The 27,881-nt window shown below is 41.2% G+C and overlaps 7 protein-coding genes across 7 annotated transcripts; 5 read left to right on the plus strand and 2 right to left on the minus strand.

Moving 5' to 3' along the window:
- The first annotated feature begins 1,884 nt into the window (after positions 1-1,884).
- Positions 1,885-2,708, plus strand: LOC119009158 (leukocyte cysteine proteinase inhibitor 1-like). Its single transcript, XM_037080192.1, has 3 exons — positions 1,885-2,038; positions 2,141-2,242; positions 2,394-2,708. The coding sequence occupies exons 1-3, from the start codon at positions 1,967-1,969 to the stop codon at positions 2,526-2,528; spliced, it is 309 nt and encodes a 102-aa protein (XP_036936087.1). The 5' UTR covers positions 1,885-1,966; the 3' UTR covers positions 2,529-2,708.
- A 1,908-nt stretch (positions 2,709-4,616) lies between these two features.
- Positions 4,617-6,545, plus strand: LOC119009156 (testis-expressed protein 30-like). The gene is made up of 5 exons (XM_037080190.1): positions 4,617-4,902; positions 5,143-5,379; positions 5,471-5,522; positions 5,788-6,002; positions 6,305-6,545. The coding sequence occupies exons 1-5, from the start codon at positions 4,885-4,887 to the stop codon at positions 6,464-6,466; spliced, it is 684 nt and encodes a 227-aa protein (XP_036936085.1). The 5' UTR covers positions 4,617-4,884; the 3' UTR covers positions 6,467-6,545.
- Positions 6,546-8,455: 1,910 nt separating this feature from the next.
- On the plus strand, positions 8,456-9,289 carry LOC119009157 (leukocyte cysteine proteinase inhibitor 1-like). The gene is made up of 3 exons (XM_037080191.1): positions 8,456-8,613; positions 8,716-8,817; positions 8,976-9,289. Exons 1-3 carry the CDS (start codon positions 8,539-8,541, stop codon positions 9,108-9,110), a joined length of 312 nt encoding a protein of 103 aa, XP_036936086.1. The 5' UTR covers positions 8,456-8,538; the 3' UTR covers positions 9,111-9,289.
- A 2,179-nt stretch (positions 9,290-11,468) lies between these two features.
- Positions 11,469-13,950, minus strand: ccdc58 (coiled-coil domain containing 58). Its single transcript, XM_037078875.1, has 5 exons — positions 13,844-13,950; positions 12,983-13,108; positions 12,737-12,883; positions 11,863-11,922; positions 11,469-11,771 (listed from the first exon to the last, which is right to left on the minus strand). The coding sequence occupies exons 1-5, from the start codon at positions 13,892-13,894 to the stop codon at positions 11,727-11,729; spliced, it is 429 nt and encodes a 142-aa protein (XP_036934770.1). The 5' UTR covers positions 13,895-13,950; the 3' UTR covers positions 11,469-11,726.
- Positions 13,951-14,337: 387 nt separating this feature from the next.
- On the plus strand, positions 14,338-17,449 carry fam162a (family with sequence similarity 162 member A). Its single transcript, XM_037078874.1, has 5 exons — positions 14,338-14,505; positions 15,194-15,298; positions 15,722-15,833; positions 16,246-16,354; positions 16,564-17,449. Exons 1-5 carry the CDS (start codon positions 14,463-14,465, stop codon positions 16,678-16,680), a joined length of 486 nt encoding a protein of 161 aa, XP_036934769.1. The 5' UTR covers positions 14,338-14,462; the 3' UTR covers positions 16,681-17,449.
- A 233-nt stretch (positions 17,450-17,682) lies between these two features.
- On the minus strand, positions 17,683-25,739 carry kpna1 (karyopherin alpha 1 (importin alpha 5)). The gene is made up of 14 exons (XM_037078872.1): positions 25,599-25,739; positions 24,724-24,857; positions 23,928-24,041; positions 23,695-23,794; positions 23,292-23,386; positions 22,907-23,038; positions 22,598-22,686; positions 22,388-22,487; positions 22,034-22,197; positions 21,622-21,700; positions 21,407-21,532; positions 21,173-21,300; positions 20,539-20,714; positions 17,683-19,700 (listed from the first exon to the last, which is right to left on the minus strand). Exons 2-14 carry the CDS (start codon positions 24,847-24,849, stop codon positions 19,513-19,515), a joined length of 1,617 nt encoding a protein of 538 aa, XP_036934767.1. The 5' UTR covers positions 24,850-24,857; positions 25,599-25,739; the 3' UTR covers positions 17,683-19,512.
- Positions 25,740-25,747: 8 nt separating this feature from the next.
- On the plus strand, positions 25,748-27,850 carry nanos2 (nanos homolog 2). Its single transcript, XM_037078873.1, has one exon. The coding sequence runs from the start codon at positions 27,014-27,016 to the stop codon at positions 27,503-27,505; it is 492 nt and encodes a 163-aa protein (XP_036934768.1). The 5' UTR covers positions 25,748-27,013; the 3' UTR covers positions 27,506-27,850.
- Positions 27,851-27,881: the final 31 nt, after the last annotated feature.

Consider the following 27,881-nt stretch of genomic DNA (forward strand, 5'->3'; position numbering starts at 1 on the left):
TGTGGTTTAGGGTACTTACAGTATGCAGTTCATATTTACATGGTAAATACCCATGTACTCATGTGGCCTGTAGTAAAGTTGACAAAATAGATTTATTCAACTGCCTCCCTTCCAACATTATATATCCTCACATACTGATGTGTTCATGTTTTGGAATGAAACACCACATGTAACATGATTGCAAATGAATAGAGGCAGTGAGCAGTTGAATGTGTGTAATCACATTAGAAAGATATAATGGGATCGTCTTTGTGATGGTCCTCATTTAGATCCAGCGGCTTGATCTCTCCTGCTTGACGTGGTAAGAGGCTTTCTCCCAGACATCAAGCAGTTCAATCTCTCCCTCCTTATTTGGAATGTTTGAGGACTTTCAGAAGAAGATCGGAAGAAGAAGAAGAAGAAGAAGAAGAAGAAGAAGAAGAAGAAGAAGAAGAAGAAGAAGAAGAAGAAGGCCCTCCAAATTTAGAATTTGTCTTCAAAATAAGAGCTTTACATTACACCCCATTTAGAACTGGGTTCTTAGCGGTTCTTAATGTCCGCGGATGAAGTGATGGACTGACTGCTGTGATCAGCTGTTTCTTGGTTTTAAAACTCCCCGGATGTGGGTCGTACAACAGTGCAGGTCATTGACACCTCCGCCCACCTCACTCAGAGGCCGGCACATTTCCGCCTCGTTTTTAGATAGCAGGCGAGGTGGAAATACGGCAAGTGTCCCCTCCAAGGCGGCTATTAATTGATAATAATATAATTGGCGGTGCTCTGTCTTAAAACGGCTCATGTCTGTTGTCACCCTGCTTTGACTAGCTTCTGTGCACTTCTACTTTTTGAGTCCTTTGAACACTTTTACACTGTTGGTCTGAAGTAAGATGAGACTTTTCGACCAGAGGAGAAGTTCTGGAGAAAGAACACGTCATCTTTAACAACCACCACTACAGATAAAATCTTACGATGTGACTCACATATAAAAACCCAGTGAAAAGTTAATGTTTTAAAGTTTTATTCGACTTACACACGCCAAATGTAACAAACCGTGACCTTAAGGAAAGGTATGTATTTCTCTGAGTTTGAACTTTGTTGGAATCTAACCACAACTCGACAAAACACAGAACAAAAGCCTAATAAGTTTTCGACTCTTTAACACAGAATAATTTGGGGATGGCCGTCATTTATCTCAAAGACATTTTGCCTGAAAGGGGAAATTGTTATTTCATCTAAATGAGAAGGAGCTCTTGAACAGACCCCCTGAGCTTCCTCCTGCTTTGCTGATAGTAAATCCACACTGAGAAGCAGAGCAGAGATTCTTGTGTGGAGGTCGTGAAGAATGAAGGCAGACTGAAGCTCACCTCATCACAAATCTTCTGAATGTCCTCAGAGGCATCCCATGTGTCGCTGAATCCTCCAGACATGTTGGACACTGTGACAAGGTCGTCTAAACTGCAGGACCTTGGCAGAGGTTTGAAGCATGTGTGAGGAGCACACTGCTCACTATCAGCCCCTCTGTTCAGGTTTTAGTTCAGCAGGTCAACACACCTGAGTGGCATCAGTGGTTATATGCATTTTTGTGTCTGCTGGTCAGGATATTCAACATTGAGTGGGAGGAAGTTGAACACTTTATTTTGTGAAGGGATGTTTTAAATAAAGCAACAGGAAATGAGATCATTTTGCAATTCTTATGTTTCTCCTCTGATGTCCAGATGAACAGATTTCTAAAGCTCCAGACATTTGTAGTCTTTGCTTGATTTCAACATACATTTGATTAAGCGGAAGTAGTCAGATGACTCAATGGTCATGTTGAGTTTGTCCTTACACATGAAGCTCCACCCAACATGCAGTGGGGCCATCCTTCAGGTGTATCCAGGTGTGGCTACTCTGTATAAATACATGTGTATCTGATACACTGTTGAAAGAGTTGAGACATTAAATCAGAAAGTTCACTTCTCTGTTAAACTCGACAGAACCTCAGACGATGGATACAGTGTGTGGAGGATGGACTGAGACAAGGGATGCTGATAAGGAAACTCAGTGGATTTGTGATCAGGTGAGCTTCACTCTGTCTTCACTCTTTACAATCTCTACATAAAACTCTGTGGTTTGATCTTCAGTTTGGATTCACATCACATTTTATTTCTTTCATACACAGGTGAGGAGCCTCGTGCAGGGAAAGACCAACAAGATCTACCAGGAATACAGAGCAATCAAATACAGGACACAGGTTGTGGCTGGGACAAACTACCTCTTCAAGGTAATTAATGTTGTGATATTTATTTTAAAGAGAAGTAAGAATGTCTCAGATACATGAACTGAATGAAGTGTTACTGCTCCTCAGTTTTAGACAACATAGGATCAAGATGAAGATATTAATCAATTCCAAATTTCCTGTCTTTTTCCTGCAGGTTTTTGTTGGAGGACCCAATTACATTCATGTTCAGGTCTTCCAAGCACTTCCCTGTGACGGAGGACATCTTGAGCTGAAAGGTGTCCAGGAGGACAAAACCCAAGACGACCCCCTCGAACCTATCAGCAATTAAATACTTACAGGCTGCAGTCTCTGCTTCTTCATCCTGAAATGATTCCACACAATGTTGATTAACCAAACGAGATTTTTGACTCTGAATGTCACATTACACATAAAGATGAAAATGTTGCTGTCTGGCAGGAGCAAGTTGAATGAACTCCTTTCTAAAGAAATAAAGAAAGCCTGAAGCATATCCTGCGTCCTGAGTGTATTTTCTAAAGACATTTGACACATTAAATCAAGATATTCTTATTCATAAACTTTTTATATGCTAAGTTTTGATGATAAAACTTTAGAGTGCTGACTTTTCAACCATATGAGGGGTGAAAATAACAATGAAGACAAAAACTAGTAGTGATCAATGAAATAAATGCACTTTTTAATTAAAATATCATTTCATGGGACTTAAAAAAGACAACAATTCAATATAAAACCATCAATGAACTATATGTGATGTTAAAACAAAGAATCATTGCATCATTTAAGTTGATATGTCACAATCATGACTTCATTCTGAGGACATTTCAATTGTGAAGATCTTTTATTTTAGTGCTTTTGATTTAAGAAGAGTTTGGTTTTGGATCAGAGCGCTGCATCTAACCTGTCAATCAAACACCAGGCCCATCAGTGAGGTGTGGGCTCTGTTATCTTTGTCTTGTTTCTTTGTCTCCTCTGTCCTTCTCAAGTCACGATCAAGCTCCACTCTGGAGTTTTATTTGCCATGTTCGTGTGCCCGTTCATCACTAACTTCATGTCTGGGAATAATTTACTCTGTAAAATCAACTGTGTCCATTTCAGATATGGACAGTTATACAAACATTTCCTTCTGTGTTTATATGAAATGATGTTTCACTAAATATGAGCACAGCTACTAATCATTCATCATCTGTTTAGATAAGACTTTACTGCCAGAGGAGTTCTGGAGAAAGACTGCGTCATCTTTAACAACCACCGCTGTAAATGAAAAGCTACCTACATGACTCAGATAGAAAAACTCATGGATTAGTTAATGTATTAAGGTTTTATTTAACCTAAGAGTTGAACAGACCCCCTGAGCTTCCTCCTGCTTTGCTGTTGGTAAATCCAGACTTAGAAGCAGAGCAGAGATGAATCCTCCAGACAAGTTGGACATTGTGACAAAGTCGTGTGAACTGTAGGACCTTGGCAGAGGTTTGAAGCATGTGTGAGGAGCACACTGCTCACTATCAGCCCCTCTGTTCAGGTTTTAGTTCAGCAGGTCAACACACCTGAGTGGGATTAAATGGATGTCCTGCCTTAAAATCCCATCTCTGAATTCTAAGTCAGGATGAAGAAATGAAAGCGATTACCAGTTTCATTGCTTAGTATATCTTGTATTGTCTTGTGTGTGTGGAATGTTTTATTTATTACCTGACACTGTAGTATAATAGTAATACTAATAATTTGTTTATCTATTTTTTAAAAAACATTTTTTTAAAAGAAGTGACAATGCACATTAACATGATCATCAAAGTCTGTCATGTAAATATGCCAGGTTTAGCCATACAGGCTCATTTTGTTGAAAGTCAAAAAGTTTTATCATGTCGCAGCTGTTGATTGTGAATAAAGTGTCTTTTATTGAGGCTTTGTTATTACTGTCAGTGCTCTTCATTTATTGTGTGGACGACTTGTGTGTGTCTGTATTCGTGTTTTTTTGAACGCAAGTACTTTTAATTTGTTTTAATGCAACATCTATATACACATGTGGTACATTTTTTTGTATTGATTGTATTTTTAACTCCTTATCTTTTCTTATTTTAACCACCCATTTTTGGTTTTGCTGTCTCAGTTTATGTATTTTGTTTTCTTTATCTCCTGATTTTTCAGGTGAATCACCTTAAATTGCATTTTGCGTTGTTTAAATGGTGCCTCATAAATAAAATGTGATTGTAATGAATGCCGGATTAGCTATTTGGAGATTCTATTTGCAAGGTACTCATGAATGTACAGACAACGTTTACTGTTTCACTTTGACAATGAAGAAAATCGGTTACGCACCTCTGAGCTCGTCTGCCAACTACAAATTAACGAAGAAGAAGAAGAAGAAGAAGAAGAAGAAGAAGAAGAAGAAGAAGAAGAAGTAGTAGTAGTATTAGTAGTAGTAGTAGTAGTAGTAGTAGTTTGGGCTGAACTATGGATGTAACAATTAAAATCAGAACAGCAACAGAGTTTTCTTTCAGTTTAATAAACAAACAGAATGAATTGGTAGGATTTAATCTGTGAATCCGGAGCAGCAGATGGAGGTAGCGCGCTGGCTGCTAACTGTCGTAAAAACCACAGAAGAAGAAAACCGTTGATGGCAGACACCGGCAGGTTCAGGTCGCATTCGTCATATACAGAAACAACTCTTCATGGAGAAGTTTGACGAGGTACATTTTCTTGAAGAATCCGATCGTTTACACTGACACTGACTATAGACAAGCATAGTAAAACATGATTAAAAACCCTGGTAATCAGCATTTAAGAGAGTATAAACAGTAAAGAATAATTAAAAAGGTTTAGAAGATCAGATGCTATCAAGTTCAGTGAAGAAGTTTTGTTTCTGTTCAGTTTTGAAATACTCCTGACAACATTCAGCAGTGCTCACTAACTGCTCACTGACTTGTCAGGACACAGTGAAGGTGTCATTTGGGACAAAGTGCCTGGATGCTGCCTTGTGTTTCCCCGCCTCAGATCAAGATGTCCATACAGCTGTTATTCTCACACATGGAGCTGGTGGAGACATGAACTTCAGACATCTGGTGTCTCTGGCACAGGCGTTGGCCTCAGAGGGCTTCCTGTGTCTCCGCTTCACATGCAAAGGTTTGAACCTGGGTTACAGAGTGAAGGCTTACCGTGCTGTGTGGGTGAGCATCTTCATTCACTTAATATTTCCTTCATAGAATAGTCTTTCTGTGCTACTTTAAGACTCTGTGCACACTTATGTTTCCTCCTCAGGACTATCTGAAATCACTGCAGAGGTTTAACATCAAGCACATATTTGTTGGAGGTAAGCAGAAACACTGGGTTTACTGTATATCACATGAAATACATACATAAATACATGTGGTATGTCTGTGTGCATGTGTGAGTTTGCATCATGATAACATAACATCATATCTAACCAATTAGCAATAAATCAAAGCAGGCAGTAACAAAAAACTGAAGTTAAGTGAACGATACTTAATGTCAAATTAATACCGTTGGGTGAGAATCTGAAAATGCTCAGTACTGTACATCAGGTGACATCTCGTCTCAATATGTCGTGTCCGCAGGTCGGTCCATGGGAAGCCGCGCTGCTGCAGCTTTAGCCCGAAAGCTGAGCGATGAATCGGAGGATGCAGTGCAGGGTGTCATCTGCCTGTCGTTCCCCCTGCACCCACCCGCACAGACACACACCCATCAGCAGCGCAGTGACGATCTCAGGGGGCTGCCTGAAAATGTTCCCGTGCTGTTTGTGTCAGGCACCGAGGACAACATGTGTGACAGGGTGAGGACGGTTAGGATGTTACAAACATACATAATGTCTGTGTGTATGTGTGTTAAATTACTTTTTATTCTTAAATTATACTTATGTATACTAAAGTACAGCATACTGTATCCTCTGATGTATTATATTAGAATATTTGTATATCTTATATATTCTGTTCACCTTTTTTATATTTCTCACACTCAGTTTATTCTTTATATATCTTAGATTAGACTCTGTTCTGCATCAGGACATAATCTTTCAAGAGAGATGTCGATGGTTATGTCTCACAGTTGTGATTTTTGCTTTCTGTCTTCGCTCAGGTTCTTTTCGAAGGGACAGTAAAGCAAATGAAAGCCCAAGTGGAGGTCTTCTGGATAGAAGGAGGCAGCCATGGCCTGACTGTGAAAGGAAGGTCTGAGGAGTCGGTGCTGGATGATGTGAACCTACAGGTCATCACCTGGATGAACAAGCAAGGAGCATAGATTAATATGTTGCAAGATTGTATTTTATTTGTTTTGTTGTGCTTGTTTAATAAAGGATTTTTTTACTTTTTTCACAAAATATGGTTATGGAGTTGTGTCATAGTTTAATCAAAAGTTTGTTGACACTTTCATCATTAAACCTGTTTTGCTGATCACCTCACAGAGGAACTCTTCACCTGCGCAAAACTGATCTGACATGAAATGATACTGCAGTACTGAACACTGACTCAGAAGCAGTGAAACAATGAGCTCTTCAGCACGAGCAAACAAGTATGAAGATCTATATTTGTTTTAATAAACATACATTTCATAGCACTCAATCTTAAACAGTGGTGCTCTGCTGTTGTCTTGAAAAAAGTCCTGTAAAATGTGTAAATTATCTGTGGGAATTAGTTTGGAAACGATCATCAGTGTGAATTTTCTGTGCAGATATTTGTGGCTTTTTATTTGCGGTTTCTTGTTGGAGGCTAAGCCTCATTAACACATTAAACTACAACTGAGACAAACACACTGAGTCAATTCAGTGCTGGTTACAATGAGGCTGCATACTGTGTGTATAAAGGTTTGTGTTGGAGGAACCAACCACATTCATCTGTTGGTCTTCCAAGCACTTCCCTGTTATGGAGGACATCATGAGTTGAGTGGTGTACAGGAGGACAAAACCCAAGATGACCCCCTCGAAACATTCAACAATTGAATACTTACCGGCTGCTGTCTCTCATTAAGATGCTCTCAAATGATTCTTCACAATGTTGCTTTACAACACATCATTTTACATCTGGAATGTATCAAGACTTCTGCTGTTTGGAAGGAGCAAACTGACTGCACTGCTGTCTAAAGAAATAAAGGATGGAAGCATTAACACGTCTGATTGTGACTCTTAAAGGGGCTCTGTGTAGTTTTGGAGAAGAAATTCAAACTCTGGACTCTGGAATTTTAATATTTACAACATTAATCAGGTAATAACACACACTTTCCACAACTAAATAAACAAGCTGCTCTCAGAGGAAAGATAGAAGAAGAAAATGATAGAAAGTTCTTGATAACATGTTTCATTAGAACCCACACTATCTCCCAAATACCCACTGCCTGACCGCAGAAAGCCCTGATGACATCACTGTTACATCATCTGTCTTCACATATTGGTGAGTACTACCAGTGATTAGTAAACTGAATCTAATATATAAAACTGGTGGAGTGCCCCTTTAAAAATGTGTCCATCGGACAGCCATGTCCTGGTTCCTTAAATCATTTGTTGGTTTGTCAGCAGGATTACACAAAAACTGCTGTACAGATGTGTTCTCACTTCCTTTAACATTGTGAGATAGGGTGTTTTTAAATTAATTTCTCAGGCAATACTGATAAACAGTTGAGCAGGTCACGACACGGTTTTTAACCGTCTTGCATTACACCACACTGCACTTCCTCACTCAGCAAAAATGTTGGTTGAATTTCTGTCATTGTGAAAGCTTTGTCTTCACCTCCCAACTGGGATAAAATTCCTTTCTCCATCTGCTGTGACTGTTGAAAGTCACCCTGAGAAATGACAGTAGCTGAAGTTGAAACAAAAAGAAGCGGTTGCTGAAAATTGAGAATACCAACAATTAGTATTGACTTAGTTCCCCACTGGTGACTTAAACAACTGTACAAATTTTTTCTCACTTCCTTAAACATTGTGAGAGTTGTGTGGTGTTTTTCAAATTAATTTCTCAGGGAATATTGGGAAATAGTTGAGCAGGTCACGACACTTAAATTAAACGCTTAAATATTAATCTTTATATTTTAGGTCAGGATGATGAAATGAAAGTGATCAAAATCGAATTGATATGATTCAATACATGTATTTTGAGAAAAGCCTGAAACAATTACATATTCAGAGGAACAAAATGAACCATCACGTCATGATTGTGGTTACACGTAGCTCCACCCAACATGCAGTGGGGCCACCCTTCAGATGTATGCAGGTGTGGCTACTCTGTATAAATACATGTGTATCTGACACACAGTTGAAACAGTTGAGACATAAAAGCAGAAAGTTGACTGCTCTGTTAAACCCAACAGAACTTGAGACAATGGCAGATATAAAACACGGAGGATGGAGTCATACAATGTACACTGATAAGGAAACTCAGTGGATTTGCGATCAGGTGAGCTTCACTCTGTCTTCACTCTTTACAATCTCTACATAAAACTCTGTGGTTTGATCTTCAGTCTGGATTTACATCACATTTTATTTCTTTCATACACAGGTGAGGAGCCTCGTGCAGGGAAAGACCAACAAGATCTACCAGGAATACAGAGCAGTTTTATCCAGGAATCAGCCTGTGAAAGGAACAAACTACCTCTTCCAGGTTTGTTCTTGTGATATTTATTTGAAAGAGAAGTAAGAATGTCTCAGATACATGAAGTGAATGAAGTGTTACATCCACTGCTCCTCACTGCTCAATAACATGAGATCAAGAGAAAAATATTGACTAAAAGATCCAATTCACTTCTCTTTTTCCTGCAGGTTCGTGTTGGAGAGCGCAGCTACATTCATGTTCAGGTCTACCAAGCACTTCCCTGTGACGGAGGACATCTTGAGCTGAAAGGTGTCCAGGAGGACAAAACCCAAGACCACCCCCTCGAACCTATCAGCAATTAAATACTTACAGGCTGCAGTCTCTCAATAAGATGCTCTCAAATGATTCTTCCTTATGTTGCTTTACAATACATCATTTTACATCTGGAATGTATTAAAACATAAGTATCAAGACTTCTGCTGTTTGGAAGGAGCAAACTGACTGCACTGCCATCTAAAGAAATAAAGGATGGATGCATTAACACGTCTGATTGTGATTCTTAAAGGGGCTCTGTGTAGTTTTGGAGAAGAAATTCAAACTAAGACCTCCAGTCATGCAGTCTAAGTTTATAAGGGACTTGCAAGGGAAAAAAAAGAATATTCTGAGCTGTAGTTCCAACTATGGTGAAATCTAAAAGAAAATGCCAGAAAGTTCTTGATAACATTAGATCATTAGAACCCACACTATCTCCCAAATACCCACTGCCTGACCACAGACAACCCTGATGACATCACTGTTAAATCATCTTTTGTTATCTCAAGATCTCAAGATAATTATCCCATTATCTTGGAAAACAAATAAAATTAACTTGTTATCATGGGAAAACAAATGTTCGTTATCTTGAGATCTCGAGATAATTATCTCAGAAAAACAAATGAAATTTAACTTTTTATCACGGGAAAACAAAGTTTTGCTCTCTTGAGATCTCGAGATAATTATCCCGTTATATGGGAAAACAAATGAAATTAACTTCTTATTATGGGAAAACAAAGTTTAGTTATCTCGAGATCTAGAAAAAATTATCCCGTTATCACAGGAAAGCGGAGGAAATAATATATATGAATGCATGGCTTTTTAGGACTTCCGTAGTTTTTAACCCTCTTGTATTACACCACACTGCAATTTGTCACTCCGTAAAAATGTTCGTTGAATTTCTGGCAACTTTGTCTTCGACTCCCAACTGGGATAAAATTCCTTTCTCCATCTGCTGTGACTGTTACACCCTGAGATATGACAGTAGCTGAAGCTGAAACAAAAAGAAGAGGTTGCTGAAAAAACACCAACAATAAATATTAACTTATTTCCCCCCGGTGACTAAAACAACTGTACAGAGTTGCTTTAGAAACATTACAATCATTAGTAATGCTTTACTAGTTGCTATTAGTTCCTAAAGAACAGACTGGGAGGTGCTATAATAATGAATCCTTATGTAGGCTGATGATGAGTACTGTGAACCGACATACTCATCAGTTTCTTCATAAGTTGTTATCCCTGATTATATGTGAACCAGCTGCTGTGTCGCACAAACTAGTGAGTACTCATTCATGACAATTACTTTACTTGTAGAAATACTTTACTACATGTAAATTTATACATAATACTGAGTAGTTCAGAGATCCCTGATAACTGAGACCCCGGGCAGGCTTCCGGCTCCATGTGAAGCAGTTGAGGTGAGTTAAACATCTTCCTTCACCATTTTGTTCCCCACCAGCAGAACCCAAACTGGATCCTGATTGGGATCATTTTAACCTCAGCCTGATGGTTGATGATCTGGAGCTTGTTCTTTATAGTGGTTCACTGTATTATGATTAATTATGGGTGTATTGGTCTGTGTTTTCTTACTGAGTTATGAATTCTGTGTTCTTAATATGAGTCTTCTTTGTTAAGTTTGTGTCTTTATTGTTGTGTGTATTTGATGTTCTATTTTATGTATCAGAAAGGTCCATCTGTGGGCAGGCATGGCAAAATAGCTTAGGCCATAGATGCTATGGTTTGTGGTTAAATACTGATCAAATATTGTGCTCTGAAGGCCTTTTAATAGAGTCCAACTATGGTATCAGCAATCTAGGCTGCACTAAGGCAGTCAGGCTTTGACCTAATGGTAACCTCTGTATGATAACATGCTGAAATTATTTAATTAATTAATGTTTACCCTGGACAGTTTAATAGTTAAGCATGATGGCATACTTACATGTGCTAGTTATCAATAAACTCAGACTGAGCTGATGGGAATGTTACTAGTTTTATCATGCATTTGGCAGATAGACATGTGGACCTGCTAAGGGTCAAGATATTCAAACTGTCCTTAGTGGGGCATGTGTAACAAATGTCATTACATGCAATCCACTGAATTAGTTATAAAGGTATTTCACCCCACAGACAGTCCTATTGTTGGTGTCAAGAGGAAAAGTCAGAAGCTCTTCTGGATCTTCATCTTGGAAGCCTCAGTGTCACTTCATGATTTTATGCCAACCCACCTGACAGTTTCGTTATTTCAGTCCTCACAAAAACTGTCATCCCTGAATGTTTGCATTGAATCTACTGAAGAATGTCGCACACAGTGGATTAAACTGCAAAAACCTCATCGTATGTTGGAAGAACTGACTTCCTAAAAAGTCTCACAAATGATTTGTATCATAGACAACAGTGAAAACACAGAGCAGAGTGAAAACATTTCATTGTCTTTTTAAAAAAACGTTTTGTACAATGTTGCCCATGAAAGAAGCACACGGATGATTGTTTTACAGCTGTGGTAACGCGAAACAAGGATCACAATGGAATACAAGTGTGTTGGACAGGAGGTCACAGTGGTCCGGAGGGAGAACCGCCTGCAGTCAGGACTCAGCAGCAGGTCACAGTTTCAGCTCCAGCCTGGATTCAAACCTCAAGTGACGCAGCGCCTCTCCACAGACGGAGCTTCACTTTGGAGGCAAGTAGTGTATTCTGCACCTTTCATTGAAGATCTGAAGAAAAGAAAGGACAAACAGCATTCATATCATATGACAAACGATCGTGTATGTGTGATTATAGGACTTGATGGGCAAACGAGCATACCTTCAGACTTCTATCATTGACAACTTCTTCAACATTCAGCTCAGATTGCATCAGCTTTAACTGGAGACGAGGAAGAAAGAAAATGAGATGAGATATATAAAAATAATCATTTCTGTTTACTACAAAAATGCTTATTAACCTCACTGAAAAGTTCAGTTTACCTAAATTGTTATGAGAATGTCACCACACCAGTACAATGTAGGACAACATATAGTAATTTGGCGTGTGGTGATCAGTGTGAGGATTAATTAAATTAAAAGGGTTGCTATAGTGATTCAGTATTGACTCACAAGGATGGGGCAAACTCCAAAAACAAAAAGATACATAAAAACCACACCTACATTTCCCAGGAAGCAGCTTGATAACATATTTCATTGGAATACCAACTTCATCAAATATACCCAATTCGTTCTAACTCCACACCCTCACACAGCCTTCTGTCTTTACGCCTGACCACAGATAACGCTGATTACGTCACTGTGACTGTATTCACAGGGTGAGCAGAACTCCCAGTGATGTGTAAAAATAATTTAATATCTCTAATGTCCCTTTAAAAAAAAAAAAAGTATCATGGAGTGTGTCTTTCAGGCAACAATGTTCTGGTTCCCTGTAAAATCTGTCCACAGTGAGTTTGGTGGCTTGTCTTGGATGACTGGGACACCATTTCTGTTACCAATGCTGTGAGCAGATATGGCAGAAGAGGTGCAGCGGTAGATACCAAAGAACTTGGAGACATGAAACTACAACCAAGTGAGAAAACACCTTTGTGATTAGGGTGAAATGAGCCCAATCCTCTCCAAATGAGAGCTGTCTGGCTCACATCTTACAGTTTTGGTGGTGCTTGGAGCCCTCTGCTGTTCAAAAGAGCACTTACTTTGGTCTGCTCCTTTCTGAGCTGCTTGATGAGCACCAGGTTTTCGCTGTCCTTTGCTCTCTCTTCACGCAGCTGTCCCACCACCTGAGATGTCTGGGCTATACAGGACTTGATGGCTTTGTCTCGGCTCAGGTGGGCCTCCATCAGCTGTTGGAGCACATGAGAGAAACTGTAACGGTGTGGTATGGAAGGGTGAGGAGGAAAGACTCAGATACAATGTGTTTTGGTCATGGCAGTCGCACTCACAGATTCATAGAGTTGCTTGCATGTTTGTGTGGCATCCACTTTGCCCGAGAAGGAGACTGTGGGCACGGTGGTGTTCAGGGCGTGGACGATGCGGTCATCTATGGTGCGCATCACCTTCAGTACCTCCTGAGAAATGCACAGTAGGGGAAAGTGACAGCCAGCAGCTCTGGTTAAACTAAAACCACCAAAGCAATGGCAAACATATGTTGTGCTGTTGTACATCAGAATAGAGACCGATGACTAAAAAGCTGAATAAACAAAATGACCCTTGAAAGCACAACACCATTTCATACAGTTTCATGTTGTTTATATTGGTGGACCCTGCCACCTTTCTGGCTTCAAACAGTGTTCTGGGAGCTTCCTCTGAGATCAGCTTGTTTATTCAATTATAGAACATATAAACATGTCTGAGTTTGTAACATTATCTAATTATTATTGTACATGTTACAAGTACACAGTGCTTCCAGGGCTCTCTCGCTTGTGACGACCCATCATAAAGGGGTGTTCAGCTGGAATGAAAGCAAGTTTGAGACATCTGGATGACTGTCAAAAGACATCTGTGCCCCCTCAACAGGTTAGATATCAAATGCTGGCCAACTGTTATAGGATGTTCGTCTGGAGAACCGTGACAGTCACTTTTAAACCATATACAGCGCATACACCGTTGACATTCCTGCTGAAGCTGCTCCTTGAACTCCTGCACAGAACAGTGTGAGCACCAGTGATCAGGAGGGTCACTCATTCACCGGCTCACTCACAAAATAAACAACATGGCGTGCGAACTACCAAACGGTGGTAATTCGAACGGCTGCGATCCAGTGGCAAGTTAGTACGTGTCGATTAATCCTCCTTTAGATTTACCTGAAACATTGAAAAGTCCTCACAGTTTAAAGTTCCATCGGGCGCCGCCATAGTGGACTGCTGGGTCCTCTCCAGATGCGACGCGAGTTGACTGGTCGACAGAGTGCCTGAATAAAAACAAACCCGCCGCGGTCAAGCTGAATTTATAATCACCTGGTGTTTTATTTGGCATTTCCGTTCCACATATTAGTATCTCGAAATACCTTCAAAGTCAATGCCTACATTTAAATAAACGCACTACCTAACTAATTAAATACAGAACAGTTACATAACGTGTTGTTCGTTTTTTGCTGTTGTGTCATCGATATTTGTTTCCCGTCAACTTTCACCTACACTTAACCCCAAACAGCAATTTTGTTTCAGCTCATCATAACATAAACATAACTAGACGTAAGATATGACTCCAGGCAAATGGGAAACTGATTTTAGGAAAGGACCAGTCTTATTTTTGATCAGGCATACGGCACAGACTCTGATTCTTATATGACGGGGTCCTGTTGGGGCAGTTGCCGAAGGCTTAGCTAGTTGACTTTCAACAGCTGACACAGGGCTGGAAGTGTGGCGACGCACTTTAATGGCCTGAGAGACACGCTGTACCTTATTTACTTTGACAGAAAACATGAATTTCGTCAGATCTCGCCTTTCCATCGGCAACTTTATCGGTTCGTATTTGTCAATTTCTCGAATTTCCGTGTTTCCTTAGATTTAAAACGGACCAGCACCCTCTCTGTTTATAACTTAATTGTTAAATTAGCAGCTAGTGACACTTATTACAATCTCACATACTGCTAACATAGGCTATATATTTGTATTGTTGTAGTTATTGTTTTACTTAATTCTGGCTAGTTCGTGGCTGTGAAAGGTGCGTGACTGGACAGGTAACGCAGGTTAAGATGATATCTATTCCTGTATTGTGAAATGTGTAATTTGTGTTCAGGTTAAATCATCCCATTAAAAAAGCCCCACCAAGATACTTTGACCTTGTAAACCATTTTAGCTTTTTATCACGCGTTATTTCTGGGCATTTGTTTACCTGGCACGCCTACTTTTTATCATGACAGTGGACAGCACAGTGGCTCAGCCTTTCTTCTCTTATGATTGTACTTGCATGAGGCATGTTGTGATTACTTAGATAGCCTCTGCATTTAAAATTGAGCTCCTCTGCTTAATGTGATCTCAAATTGAACCTCACTGGTTTGGACAAAAAAAAAGTTCTATATGGCTTTAGAAATCTCTAATCTCAATTTTGAAATGATAAATTGGCAAAATACTGAGCAGGATAACCAATATGGCATTCCTTCCATGTGAAGTACACTCAGGTTTTTTGCCTTTATCACCATATTTTAACAGGTCAGAGGTGCACGCAGGTCACTGAAACATGGAGCCACAGAGGGATGTGCAATAAACCACAGGAGGTCAAAGCAGAGCCCCCTCTGACTACAGCCCCGGCACAAGGTACAGTTTTGGATCATAAACAGCCAGATTTTCGTTTCTTTTGGCGTTCTTTTTCACTTCTAATCCAGACTTCAAACATTTAAGGACTGCTGATATTCTTGATCTTTTCTAGGACAAGATGTACTAATGCCCCATCAACATATAATTTGAGGGGTTAGAGAGCTCCTTTGCCAAGTCAGAGATAAAGCATCCCTGTGTTGATTGGCAGAGGATTTTGGACATCACACTTATAATTGCTGTAGCCGAGTGTGTGAAAGTTTTCTTTAGTCCCAGAGGGAGGAGGGACACAGGAAATCACTGTCTCTGGGGTGATGGAGCTGATGACTGGGGCTTGTGAAAGTGAACTTCACCGCGTTCCCTCTTTTTCAGTTTAAGATGTGGATTTGTGGACTTAAGCCTCTGTTTGTTTGTTCTTTCACACAGCAACTCGTGCCGGTTTCCGAGTCCCAGGCTACAGACCCTCAGGGATGGACAGGAGGACACTGATTTGGGCGGGACGCTTTAAGACAGCGGACCAGATACCAGAGATCATCTCGTAAGTATCATGTTCCTGTTTATACCAGACCTCCTAGCACACTCATGTCTGATTGGCTCTTTGGGTGATCTAGTTAAGATACATCACAAGAACAGAGCAAACTAATTGGATGAGTGGTGGTGGTGGTGCTGCTGCGGGAAGCTGATGTTCCAAGACGGCTGCAGTTCTGTTTGTGGCTGGACATAATTGAAATCAGGGTAGAGATCATATCTGATCTGTTGCCGTGATAAAAGACTTAGCAGTCACGCATACAAACTGCAGACCTCCCACCTCTTGAAGCAAGGCAAAGAGATGTTGGAATTATGTTACTGCTGTCAACATTGATCTCCATGTCACTAACAAATGTGTCAAAATACCATTTGTGTATCCGGCTACACTGACCTTTCTCTGTTTGTACACACTTTTGTCTCAGGTTTGAGATGATTGATGCTGCCAGAAATAAAGTCAGAGTGAAAATCTGCTATATGATGATGGCCGCCACAATAGGGGCCTGTATGGTGATGGTCATCATGGGCAAACGGGTGAGTGACAGTAGTTGACAGCTCTCTGTTTGCATGCATTCTCCAGTTTCTGTTGAATGGTTCACAACAATGTGAAAGAGTCTCTTTATTTTTGCTTGTTGCTTTGCCTTAAAAGTTAACCCTTCTGTTCTACTCTGCTATATCTAAATATCATGTGCAGAATCTGACATTTGCAGCTCTTACCCGTAATTTGTCTCATTGTGTCGCAGGCTGCAGGCAGGCACGAGTCGCTGACGAAACAAAACATGGAGAAGAAGACAAGATGGAGGGAGGAACTAGAGAAAGAGAGGGAGGCTGCTGTCGCCCTGTCGGAGAAGGCTCAGTGATGGAGGAAAACAAAGCAGCTTCGTCATTTTCCTCCAAATATTGAGCCTGCCGGTCCTCCTTCTTACTACATGTGAACACAACTTCTCTCCACTTCCATCACACCGAGAGACCAGTAGTTATCTGCGTGTTTCATTCTTACCAGTACCTGTTGCAGCCTGGAGGTTGACCTTCACAGAGCAAGTACGGATCATTTGAATAATTTTGACACCCAGTGTAAGGTTTTATCTTTTCAGTCAATGTACTGAGGTAATAAAATGACACCTGTTTCACTTAATGTTTTTGTTGGTAGTGTTTGGTCGCCAGAGCAGAGTGGTAACTTTAGTGTGATGCAACCTGGTACTGTAATGGAGGTTTTAGGATTTTCTTCTTTTTTTTTAAAATAACAAATTGTTTTTACTACACAGTGAAACAATGATTTCGGGTTAAGAGATCTGTTAAACAGATGCAACAATGTCTATTTCCCATTGGGATCAATAAAATGCTTCTAGTGAACCTTCACATACCTCTCAAACTCTCCAACATAAATGCCTTAGGTAACCTTTTTTCCTCTCAGAGGCAACAGTGCTGTTTATTGGCCCCTAAAGGGATTTAAATGATCTTCTTTTAAGAGAGCATCAAGAAGTTGAATCAGGCACAATCTGCATCGCAGCCTGTACTGACCTGATACTCCTGTAATTTGGCTGGTTTGTTCATGACTTATGTGATATCTACGTTTGTAAATAGTGAGCACCAAAAAACATCAAATCAATAAAGTAATCTGTCTTGAGAGTTCCTGTCTGGTTTAATGTCCTGATCTGGTTTCATAACTACAAGTCTAGAGTCATTTTCACAGTTTATAGTCCACAGGATTAATTAAGAAAATAGTCAATCTGCATAAATTGTTGCCTTATGCAGACGTACTACTATTCCTTTAATTGTATGTCAGCAATTTGATCAAAGAAAATGCTTCCCAAAATGATTTGCCCTGTATAGTCACTACAATGAAACTGATTCACTTACACTGTGGTTCATGAAACAGCTTTTATGCAAATGGCATAACAGGGGACAGCTGCACAAACTCAGTACAACAAACAGTAATTAACATGAAGAGCTGGTCATCTCTTGCAGAGATTTCGACAAAAAGTAAGCAATGTAAAGAGGACTTGGTAAACAAACATTCAGTTCTGCTAACTAAGGTGATCACCAGTATTTTCAAGTTTTAATCTGGATTTTTGTTGAAATGATCTGGAAGGATTTTTGTGGAATAAAGATTATGGCACCATCAGCAACATGACAGATGCTAACCCCAACTAAAAAACAACATTATGCTTTTTTAAAAAAAAGACCCACTTTAGACCCAATAGCTGACACAAGTGTCGATGATTTGGCGTGATCAAATTGGAAAATACTACCTGAACATGTGTTGGAAAGTCATGTTTTAGAAGGCTCACAGCTAAACAGCCAATTTTCTCATTTACTTTGTCACAATACAGTTCTTCTAGCTTTGCTGAGGCAGCATGATCAACTGATTGTAATTAGTGTGCTAACAGTTTCAGTCCACAATCTGCTTGAGTAAACAGTGAAGTACATTGTAATCCTTGTCATACCAGAAGGGGACTGAGGATTCAGACCGGATCTCTTTGCGCCTCACTTCCTGAGGAGGGAAGAGCCACGCTGTGAATCATTTAAATAGTTAATGCAAAAACTACTGTATATTCTCGAAGAGCAGGCGTCAGTCCTGAACTAAAGTGCTGCAAATGAAATGAACTTATGGTAAGATAATAAAAATTCCCGCTGGTCTGCTGCTGGACAGATTCCAGGGTTAAATAGTCTGTTTCTTTTTTGTCTTGTCCAAGTCTGTCCAATTGTCTCAGTGCGCGGGAAGACTCCAATTCCCATGGTTCCATGGGGTTATTCACATCACACCAGAGGCGGCAGGCAGTCTAAACTCTTCAGGATGGAGCTGTGCAGGTGGAATGTCCCATTTCTGGATAGAGGAATGCATGATATGAGATCCAGGAGGGAATGCAAGCAGCCTGGTTTGTCACTGACAAGCTCCACCCCTCAGCGACACAGTCAAGTTTCTAATTTGTCCATCTGTGGTCACTTTTCCAATGGCCGGAGAGAGGAAGTGAGGAACCTCCATTTTTGAGTCGATTAAGTGCCTTTCGAAGAGGTCAGGTGAGTCCTTGGGTTGGGACTGGCCACATGGCCCTGGTTGTGGGCAGCTCAGTCCAAAGACCACACACATGTGGTCAACGTCTCGTAGTCAGTCCAGTGTTTAGGTTAGATCATTCTTCTCTATGCGTGTTTGCAGGAGGGGGGGAAACTCACGTCCATATTTGTCTGTCTTGCGAGTCATTAATGCTTGAATCTGGCAAGCAGTGCAGTCCTACAAACTCCCTCTTCATCAGAGACAGGGGTCACCAATCCTGCGGGAATGTGGAGAGGTGATTTTTATATGGGATGAGCCGAGGAGGATGTCCAAAAAGTAAGACGGGGGTGTTGTTGGAGGGACAATCTGCTAGTAGGAGATGCTGGGCCCTGGGCAGGCAGGAGGGGTTCAGGCGCAGAGGTGAGATCGGCGCAAGACAGAATGATGAGTGAAACCTTCACGAGCTGGCTGACAAGACTGCAGAACTTGACCCACGTTGGACGCACTCACACACATGTGCTCCCATAATGTTACATTTTTCATAATCATGATAATGATTAAATCAACCTCTCTGACGATGAGAAGGGAAAAAAGGAGGAGGGGAGCCGAGGGTCGTCGTAACCCTTGATCGTGGCAGTGAGAGAAATGAGCAGAGGTGAGGATGAAGGTGGAGCACGGAGGGAGGGAGGATTTAGCATTATAGCTGGAAGCCTTCCATCGGGGCCTCGCACTGCTGGAAGAGGAACTGCTGCTGCTGCAGATCGACGGCAGGAGCCAGAGACGGGTCCTCGTCTTCAGTGCTGAAGTAGCGCTCGATCAGGTCGAAGGCCTTCTGGTAGATTTCCTGGTTCTCGTGGCCCTGCAGGAACTCCAACTTGTCCAGACCTGAAAAGGAGTGCAGTGTTGGAATTATTCATTTCCTGACAAAGGAATAACTACCAGCAATAAAGTAACTAATTAACAGTTAACTTATCAGTAAGTGTCTTATCCAAGTTATCATATGTGAGGATTTGTTGGTTTTCCACATGTTTTAAATCTATATAAATTGACCATCCGTCAATTTTGGACAAGTAATCCTGCCATGGCTAATTTCACATTTTCTGGAATCAAACACACTCTATGGCTCTCCTACAGGTAACAGCAGCAGGCAACCAAATGAAATGCATCGTTTCCATGAGTAAAATGAGATTACTTGATTAATCAGTTAATTGAAGAGCTAACTGTCAGACAATTAACAAGAATAATTATTAGTTGCTGAACATGAGCTATAAATGACTTCATAAAAGCCAACATGACACGATTGACCATTTTATATATTTTTGCTCAATTTCCACCTAAACATTTATGTTTCCAATAAGTCTTTCAGGGTGACTGAAAAACAACAAACTGGCCAACAATGTCATTTAGTTGTAAAACCATGTTTCTTTAAGTTGTTTATGAAAACTGCATTACATACTGTAGTGCACAAAACTGAACTCTGGACTTGTAAAACTAAACCCGATTATACAAATACGAGTTTGGGCGTTTTACCAAACCTCACATAATGCGTCACAAATGGGGAAATACAATTGCTCATCTTTCACATGCTGAGAGGGATGCATCTATCTTATAAGAATAAGCAGAGATCTGAGAGTGTGTTCAGATATTTTGATCATGTGGGTACATTTAGAGTTGCTTAAATGTAATTACATCATTTATATTGAGTGTCTGTGTGTATACTTACCATAGGCTTCTTCAATGAGTGCACAGTAAGGGTTGATGCCTCCTCCCCTCTTGGCCTCCAGTTCTCCCAGTCGCAGAATATTCTCTAGGCCATTTAGAGCCACCTGAACTATTTTGGAGTCCATGAGAGTGAGCAGGTCGCACAGAGGTTTAATGCAGCCGAGTTCCACCAGGTGCCTGCAGGGGGCAGCACGCACACAGATCAGAGACAGGGCAGAACTTTTATTACTCATTCAAGGCAAATAGTTGTGTTTGGATTAACAGTAGATACAAAGCATTATCAAGACACCACACCTGCATTAAAAGATAAAACTACACCACATTACTACATTACTCATAACTACAACAGCTAAAAGAAAGTCTCCCTACAGCTTCAAATGATTCATACAGGTGTAATTAATAGTTATAGTCCAAATGAGATTTTTTGCTAAATGTATTCATGTCTGCCATGATTAAATTATTAAACAATGCCCTAAATAAAATGTAACAAAGCAGTGATGTACTTCCTTGTGCTATAACTCTTTCATAAAATGCCTTTAATTTAAGAGGAACAAGCCACATTTCTATGGATGTGAAGCCTTGGATATAGTACTGTACACACTGGCTGTACGTACTGGCTGCAACAGTGGTCTTACCTAATTTGCTCTGCAGAGCCCCCCGAGGTGGCATTGGTGATGGCCCAGGCTGCCTCCTTCCTTGTGCGAAACTCTGCTACCTGCAGGATCGTGATGAGAGGAGGCAGCAGACCCGCATCTATCACCATCTACAGAGAGGGAAAACAAGACATGATTAAATGAGGGAATGCTTTCAAACTTCTATGAGATAGAAGGTTATTCTTTGGGTCGCAACGTTGACATCCACACACGCACCTGTATTTGTGCTCGGTTCCCTGCAGTAATGTTGGAGATCGTCCAGCAGGCTTCCTTCTTGATGGACTCCTTAGGGCTACTCAGGAGGTGAAGAAGGGACTGCAGTGCTGAACAGTTCAAAATCACCTGGGCAATCGGGCAAATTACACACAAAGTCAATAACTATTCACATTCTGGGTAAGTATAACCTCTGTGTGTGTTCAAGCTGCCATTACCTGTGTTTGTAGGTCATCTCCTGTGACTATGTTCCCAACAGCTCGCAGTGCAGGGGACACCACCTTATAATCAGTGTGCCTGGAACAAAGGATTGTAAGGTATGAGCAATCAACCTGATCGCCCCCCCCCCATGACAGTAGTAACAGTGATTTCACAAGTTGTTTTTTCATATGGAAACACTATAGGGACTATTTGTGTAGAGTAATGTATCATGTCTTGACTTCTGCAGTTTGTTACAGCTGGTAATCCATTAGCAAAACTCCGTAACTGTCTGTGTATGTTCACAACACACCCACATCTGGATTGTCACACCCAATGGCACATGGTACAGTCTGTTACTGTACAAAGCTCTTCTCCAGCAATAAATATCTTTGTTGTGTATGTGTTTACAGTGTCTCTGTAGAGGCTTACATCAGCAACTCCACCAGCCTGCGACAGACTCCAGAATCAATAACAGCCTGGATTTTGTCATTGGGGCCATCAGATAGGTAGGAGAGTGCCCAGCATGCATCAGCCAGAATGTCTGTGTCATTGACAAACAGCAGCCAGGACAGCACACTGAGACACGGGGACACCTGGGTGGAAAGAAATGGGACATATAGGCACATCAGGAGGGAACATGTTGGTGATGAAAGTTATTGTTTTACCAGGTTAGATATAAGCAACTTCATACAGCCTGTGACCTTGTAGTGTGAGATATGTTGTACTTTAGCAAAGTGAGAAGTGTGCCGTTGCCATAGTGACATGGTTATCTTGGCAAATTACCTTAGTGAAGTCCGGAGGTGGGTTCTTTCCTCTGCACAGGTTTGAGAGCGCCCACACTGCGTTTCTCATCATCGTTAGACGATTCTGTTTGGCCAACAACCTGCAGAAGGAGTTTTGTTATGGAGGATACAGGATCAAAGTTAGTCTTGATTTTCAAGCGTTGTAAGAAGATTTAGGGGAAAGACAGTGTGACATTGAGCTGCTACTTACTGCACCAAGGAAGGCAGAATGTTGCAGTCTATGACAAAGTCTCTGCATTCTGTGCTGTCTCCTGCTATATTTCCCAAGGCCCACACTGCCTGAGGGGCAAAGCAGTTCAGGTCAGTCGATGATCAACATTAAAATGTACAGTGTTTAATAAGAGAACTATATGTTTTCAATCAAGTGGTCAAGCACATGTTGTTATTTAGATAAAAGTTAAAATGGGGAAACAAAAAAGAGAGGTACAAGTGACTGTTAGTAGGGAGACATTTTTCTAACAGAGGGAAGTGATGTAATGCACATCTGAATCGTCGGTACCTGTTCCTGTACGTCTTCAAAGTCTGAGCCAAGCATCTCTATGAAAATGGGCACAGCTCCAGCCTGGATCACCACCCGAGTCTGATGGGATGTACCTGATGCAATGTTGGTCAACACCCATGCAGCTTCAAACTAAAACAACAGTTAAAAAAATATTCATTTATTACATAATAATGACTCAGTATTGATTTAAATCTGTCAAGCATTTTATTTTCTCTACCTGCACCACACACGTGTGCGTACAGTATGTGACAAGCATTGTTAGTGCAGGAGGAGTTCATAACAAACAACAACCCTGCCAGAATATTAAGCAGCTTCAACTCTCCCCAGCTTAGTCAGCTTGTGCACACCTGCACTGTAACAAAGACACCCTGAGCAAATGTACCTGCAATGTGCAGTTTTCTCTCCTCTTAAGAAACTCAACAAAGCGCTCCACCACCCCTGCAGTGGCAATGACTTCATCGATGGGTGGGTTGGGTTCTGTGTGTAAAGGGGACAGTGTGACAAAAATAGACAACATTAACTTGATATCAATTAATAGAAAATATTCACTTTGGGATTAAAAGTTCTAAAGCAATAATATGTATTTTACTGCTGCAACAATGATACAGATTGAAAATTAGACCGATTATATAATGTACTCATGAAGCAATGATTCATATTCCCTGTTGAAGCCATTAAATTGTCATTCACTACTTGTGCAAAGGTACACAGCCAAGTGCCACGGTCATTAACAGGGGTGAAAAGTATCTATGACGAGTATTAATAGCCACTTATGCCACTCTTACCTTTAGAAAGGAGTTTCCTAAAGCGCTGAGTGCCTATTAGCTGCTGCTCAGGAGAACTGGAGAAGATCATCTGAGTCATATCTTCAGAGATGACCCCACCCTGCGCAGCAGGGACATGAAGATATGATAAAACACAGAGGAAATGCTTTCACTTCTGACTTCAAACATGCAGTGAACGTAGAAAGATGGTAGGATTGTTTTTTTACTGGTTTGATCGATCTTTCTCTTCTTACCATGAGTGGGTCCATGTTGTTAGCCTGGGACTCCAGGTAGCCGCTATCGGCCATCCCGTCGTCCTCTGGGAGGCCATCATCCTCCACTGTGGCAACATTCCTCCTCTTAAAAAGCTGCGACAGAATATCATTCAAATAAATATTTTTGGTCTTTCTAAACATATTTCCTCATCAACCTTACACAGCTAGGATCACAGTATGGATTCTGGTTTAAATCCTAAATTTAACATTGATTATGTTAAATGGTGATCTGTAGAGACAGGTCACAATGCCTTTAATTTCCCTGTAGGAGTAGTGCTTCAAAAATAATGGATGCTAAAATTAGGAATGCACAATGCAGATTTTTCTTTTTCAGCAAATATGCTAACGGTAACTGCAGATTTATCATGGTGGAAACCAATAAGATGAAGGATAATTTCACATGTTTGTATTCTAGAAAGACCATAACCTGATATTTGTGCAGACCTGAAGGTGAGAAAATCACAGATAATGAGAAAAGATGCATGATTTAATATTACCTCGCTCTACTTCTTTTCTTTGTTTTTTGGTGGGCCACAACCAAAGTTTCAAGGTCTATACTGCCACCTACTGTATCGGAGATTTTAAAAGCTGTTCTTGTTAAGTCAATTAGAGACATTTTGCTAAAATTATTAAATGTATTTATTGGCTAGAATCTTACATATACTGACGAATAGCCAATAATATCTATTTCCTAATATCTGGTTGATAATTTCTTTGTCTGATAACTCATCCTCTGCTAAGGAGGGCTAGATTAGATCCACCAGGCTTAACTCACCTGTTCATCTTTCTTCTGTTTGCGGAGCTGTAGGCCTTCCTCTTCCCTCCTTCTTCTCATTTCATCTGTGTTGAGGGACTTGTTCTTGTAGCTCTTGAGTCGTGCATTGTCCTTACCCTGACTCATTGTGTAGCCTTGATAGGTGAAGAAATAGTTTGTGTATTCAGAATATGATATGGTTTGAAGAGTTCATTAATTTCCAATTTGGAAGTGAATATTGTACTGCTAGTTGGCATTTTCGTAATTTTCACCATTGGTTGTATAACAATGCATATGCTGAATGTATCTCTAGCCATATCATGTCAAAGTTAGCCGAAAGCAGGGCATCCTTCACCAGCTGTGTTTGTGTCAAACAACAGACAATCACTCACTAATATAGCTAAGCTGATATATAAACTTCAACTGTAGTTTACATAACTAAATAGGACATCATTCCTCTCAGCAACCACAGTTCAACAAATGGGGGCATCTAAGGATACTAGCTAGCTGGTTAGCTTTATGTGTCTTAACACTGCTTGATTTAAAAGCAGCGAGACATATCATTATCTAATGAACCGGGGTGATGTTTCCCCCTCTCAGTTCACAAATCAGCGGAGCACGAAACAATTTAAAATTCATAAACCACGGTTTAAGGGGACGCTACTCGTAGTCAGCTAGCTAGCCAGCTAGCAAATGTCAAACCCGTTGTTAGCACAACGTACTGCCGAAAGCTAGCTAGCTGGCTAACTTTAGCTCTGAAATGCAACCTTAACGTTAGCTCATGCGACAGCCAAATATTTTCCAAATTTGGCCGACAAAAAGAACTGAATTAGCTTCTGGTTACACGGCGTTGATATACACAGACCCTCAAGTGTCTGTAATTCTTGTAAACTGACCTGTCAAATTGGGCTCTCCGTAATCCCCTGGTTCGCTAGGCCACCGTTTGTACAGCCGTCGCCGGTAAACTACTGCGCATGCGGGATATTTTGCCCCCCGCACCGACACTCCGCCCCACCCACGCGACGCTCCGCTCCTGCCTTTGTAAATAAGTAGACAAACATGTTCCATAATCCACATTGACATACTGCACGCTTACTGCAAACGTGTAATAGTTACATAGGAAAACATGTCAGTCAACACATGTTAGGTCTGACGCAGCTGCTCGTGGCTCTGTCCGTGTGAAGGCACAGCCGCAGTGAAATAACAATAATACGCAGTTGGAGCCGCGCAGCTTCTTTTTTGGGGAGTGCGGACCTACAGTTGTGTGTGTGTTCGTAAACTATGAGCCTTTTAGAGCCAAACGATACTTTGTGTGAGTGGAGACACGCTCCGGCGCCGGCGGTCATGTGTCGGACGCGTGCAGCTGCACACACGCGACATACAGGACAGCAGACAGTCATCACACAGGAGAGACGCTCAGGGGGCACGAGCGGCTGCGATGGAGGCCAGATAGTCCACGTCGAGCGTCATCATAAACCCAGATTTACTTTCGTTCTGTAAAGCCATGCAAGCTGAATTAATGCAACTAAAACATCGTGTTGTCTTCACACAGGTGGAACACAATATGCTGTAACATTTAATTGGGATAACATAACAGTGATATAAGATAATAATATTAACATATTCATGTTTATTCATGATCATAATCTTTTTTTTTTTTTTTTTTAAATTCACACCATACATATTATTTACATTTACACTGAAACAAGACACAGGACTGCATAAGAGCTCCTCTTCCTCTACACTGATATAGGCTCACCTTTTCATTATCAGTATCTCATTTATGTCTGCGCACTTGAAATTACACATTATATTTTCATCTTTGGAATGTGGGTTTTGTGTGTGTGTGTGTGTGTGTGTGTGTGTGTGTGTGTGTGTGTCTGAGGTGATTAACGGGTCAAATAATGCATAAACCCCGTCTGACCTAGTTGCACATAAAGCACAGTTGGTGAACTATCTGGAAAAGGTTTAGGAATGTTACTTGTCCACCGACGCACAACAGTCAACATGCAACACAACATTTTGTTGTTTTCACTCGTCTGTGGGTCTTATAAATACAAGTGGTTGAGGATTTATTCATATATTGGTTGTATTATCTGGCCCCTGTGCCAGGCGACAGCCAGGCTGCTGAGATGAAAGAAAACACATTTTCAATCACATTTCGAGTTTTCTCCAGACAGCACCTGTCCATCGATCCACCTCCAGCCATTACGATCCAAACATTGTTGCACTTTCAAGACGTCTTTAAATGTGAGGTCGCTCCAACACGGGCGCAAACTGTGCGCAATTTCTCCCCCAAAAGACGGCAACAATGCAGAGAGTCCAGAGCTCCCTCCTGCCCGACGGGGAATACTTCGACATGTGGCATGACTACATGAACCTGGGCAGAGTCATGGAGAAGCTGTGCGATCTGCGTGAGGGGGACCCCAGAGGAGACACCGAGGGACCCCTGAGAGCAGCAGCCGGAGCCGCAGCCGGAGCGCGGAGCCACATCCAGACCCCCCGGCGGCAGCACCGCAAGAACTATGTGGGGACCGAATCAGAGAGCAGCCTGTCGGACAGCAGCTCCACCGGGACTTCTTCAGACTTCTGCCGCTTCTGCAAGCAGAACGGGGAGTCTGCACGGGTGTACCGCTCACACAAGCTGAAATCTGACGACGGGAAAGTCATCTGCCCCGTCCTCTGGAACTACACCTGCCCCATCTGCAGAGCTACGGGGGATCAGGCTCACACGCGCCGCTACTGCCCGCAGGCGCAACAGCAGGACGCGGCGAGGAAGCTGCCAGGCTCCCGGCTCTGGTAGAACAGCTGACGATGGACAGCGAGAGACTGATGACACTGTAAAGACTGTACATAATTATGAAAAGATGTTTCGGTCACGTGGTTCATGTTTACATACCTGTTGTGGGTCGTCAATGTGTTTTAAAGTTCCATGTTTGGCGTTGTTTTTAAGTCCGTATGTGTTGCTGTCATTACATTCTGCTGTGCAGGGAGGGACAGTTTCATCACACACCTGTCCTGTTCAAGCAAAACACGTTATCAAACCTGGAAGAAGAACTCAAGTGTCAAACTGACATTTTGGAAACTGAAACCTATCCTTTGTGTATCATGTTGAAACAAAACAAAACAATAAACATAGTAAAGTTCATTGTACTTTCTTGTTATTGTCCTAAAGGTGT

Source organism: Acanthopagrus latus, chromosome 19, assembly GCF_904848185.1.
Source record: "Acanthopagrus latus isolate v.2019 chromosome 19, fAcaLat1.1, whole genome shotgun sequence".
NCBI lineage: Eukaryota > Metazoa > Chordata > Actinopteri > Spariformes > Sparidae > Acanthopagrus > Acanthopagrus latus.

Excerpts from the sequence above, each read along its gene's own strand:
- nanos2 (XM_037078873.1), top strand. The coding sequence starts at position 27,014 with ATGCAGAGAGTCCAGAGCTCCCTCCTGCCCGACGGGGAATACTTCGAC.
- LOC119009156 (XM_037080190.1), top strand. Across the intron at positions 5,380-5,470 it reads AGGCTTACCGTGCTGTGTGG|GACTATCTGAAATCACTGCA; the intron begins GTGAGCATCTTC and ends TTTCCTCCTCAG. Across the intron at positions 6,003-6,304 it reads AGGACAACATGTGTGACAGG|GTTCTTTTCGAAGGGACAGT; the intron begins GTGAGGACGGTT and ends GTCTTCGCTCAG.
- fam162a (XM_037078874.1), top strand. The coding sequence starts at position 14,463 with ATGAATTTCGTCAGATCTCGCCTTTCCATCGGCAACTTTATCG. Across the intron at positions 14,506-15,193 it reads TTCCATCGGCAACTTTATCG|GTCAGAGGTGCACGCAGGTC; the intron begins GTTCGTATTTGT and ends ATATTTTAACAG. Across the intron at positions 16,355-16,563 it reads TGGTCATCATGGGCAAACGG|GCTGCAGGCAGGCACGAGTC; the intron begins GTGAGTGACAGT and ends ATTGTGTCGCAG.
- LOC119009157 (XM_037080191.1), top strand. The coding sequence starts at position 8,539 with ATGGCAGATATAAAACACGGAGGATGGAGTCATACAATGTACACTGAT. Across the intron at positions 8,614-8,715 it reads CTCAGTGGATTTGCGATCAG|GTGAGGAGCCTCGTGCAGGG; the intron begins GTGAGCTTCACT and ends TTTCATACACAG. Across the intron at positions 8,818-8,975 it reads GAACAAACTACCTCTTCCAG|GTTCGTGTTGGAGAGCGCAG; the intron begins GTTTGTTCTTGT and ends TTTTTCCTGCAG.
- LOC119009158 (XM_037080192.1), top strand. The coding sequence starts at position 1,967 with ATGGATACAGTGTGTGGAGGATGGACTGAGACAAGGGATGCTGATAAG. Across the intron at positions 2,039-2,140 it reads CTCAGTGGATTTGTGATCAG|GTGAGGAGCCTCGTGCAGGG; the intron begins GTGAGCTTCACT and ends TTTCATACACAG. Across the intron at positions 2,243-2,393 it reads GGACAAACTACCTCTTCAAG|GTTTTTGTTGGAGGACCCAA; the intron begins GTAATTAATGTT and ends TTTTTCCTGCAG.
- kpna1 (XM_037078872.1), bottom strand. The coding sequence starts at position 24,849 with ATGAGTCAGGGTAAGGACAATGCACGACTCAAGAGCTACAAGAACAAG. Across the intron at positions 22,198-22,387 it reads CACCTCCGGACTTCACTAAG|GTGTCCCCGTGTCTCAGTGT; the intron begins GTAATTTGCCAA and ends CTTTCCACCCAG. Across the intron at positions 21,301-21,406 it reads GGAACCGAGCACAAATACAG|ATGGTGATAGATGCGGGTCT; the intron begins GTGCGTGTGTGG and ends CCCTCTCTGTAG.
- ccdc58 (XM_037078875.1), bottom strand. The coding sequence starts at position 13,894 with ATGGCGGCGCCCGATGGAACTTTAAACTGTGAGGACTTTTCAATGTTT. Across the intron at positions 12,884-12,982 it reads GCAAGCAACTCTATGAATCT|CTGATGGAGGCCCACCTGAG; the intron begins GTGAGTGCGACT and ends GTGCTCCAACAG. Across the intron at positions 11,772-11,862 it reads TCAATGATAGAAGTCTGAAG|ATCTTCAATGAAAGGTGCAG; the intron begins GTATGCTCGTTT and ends TCTTTTCTTCAG.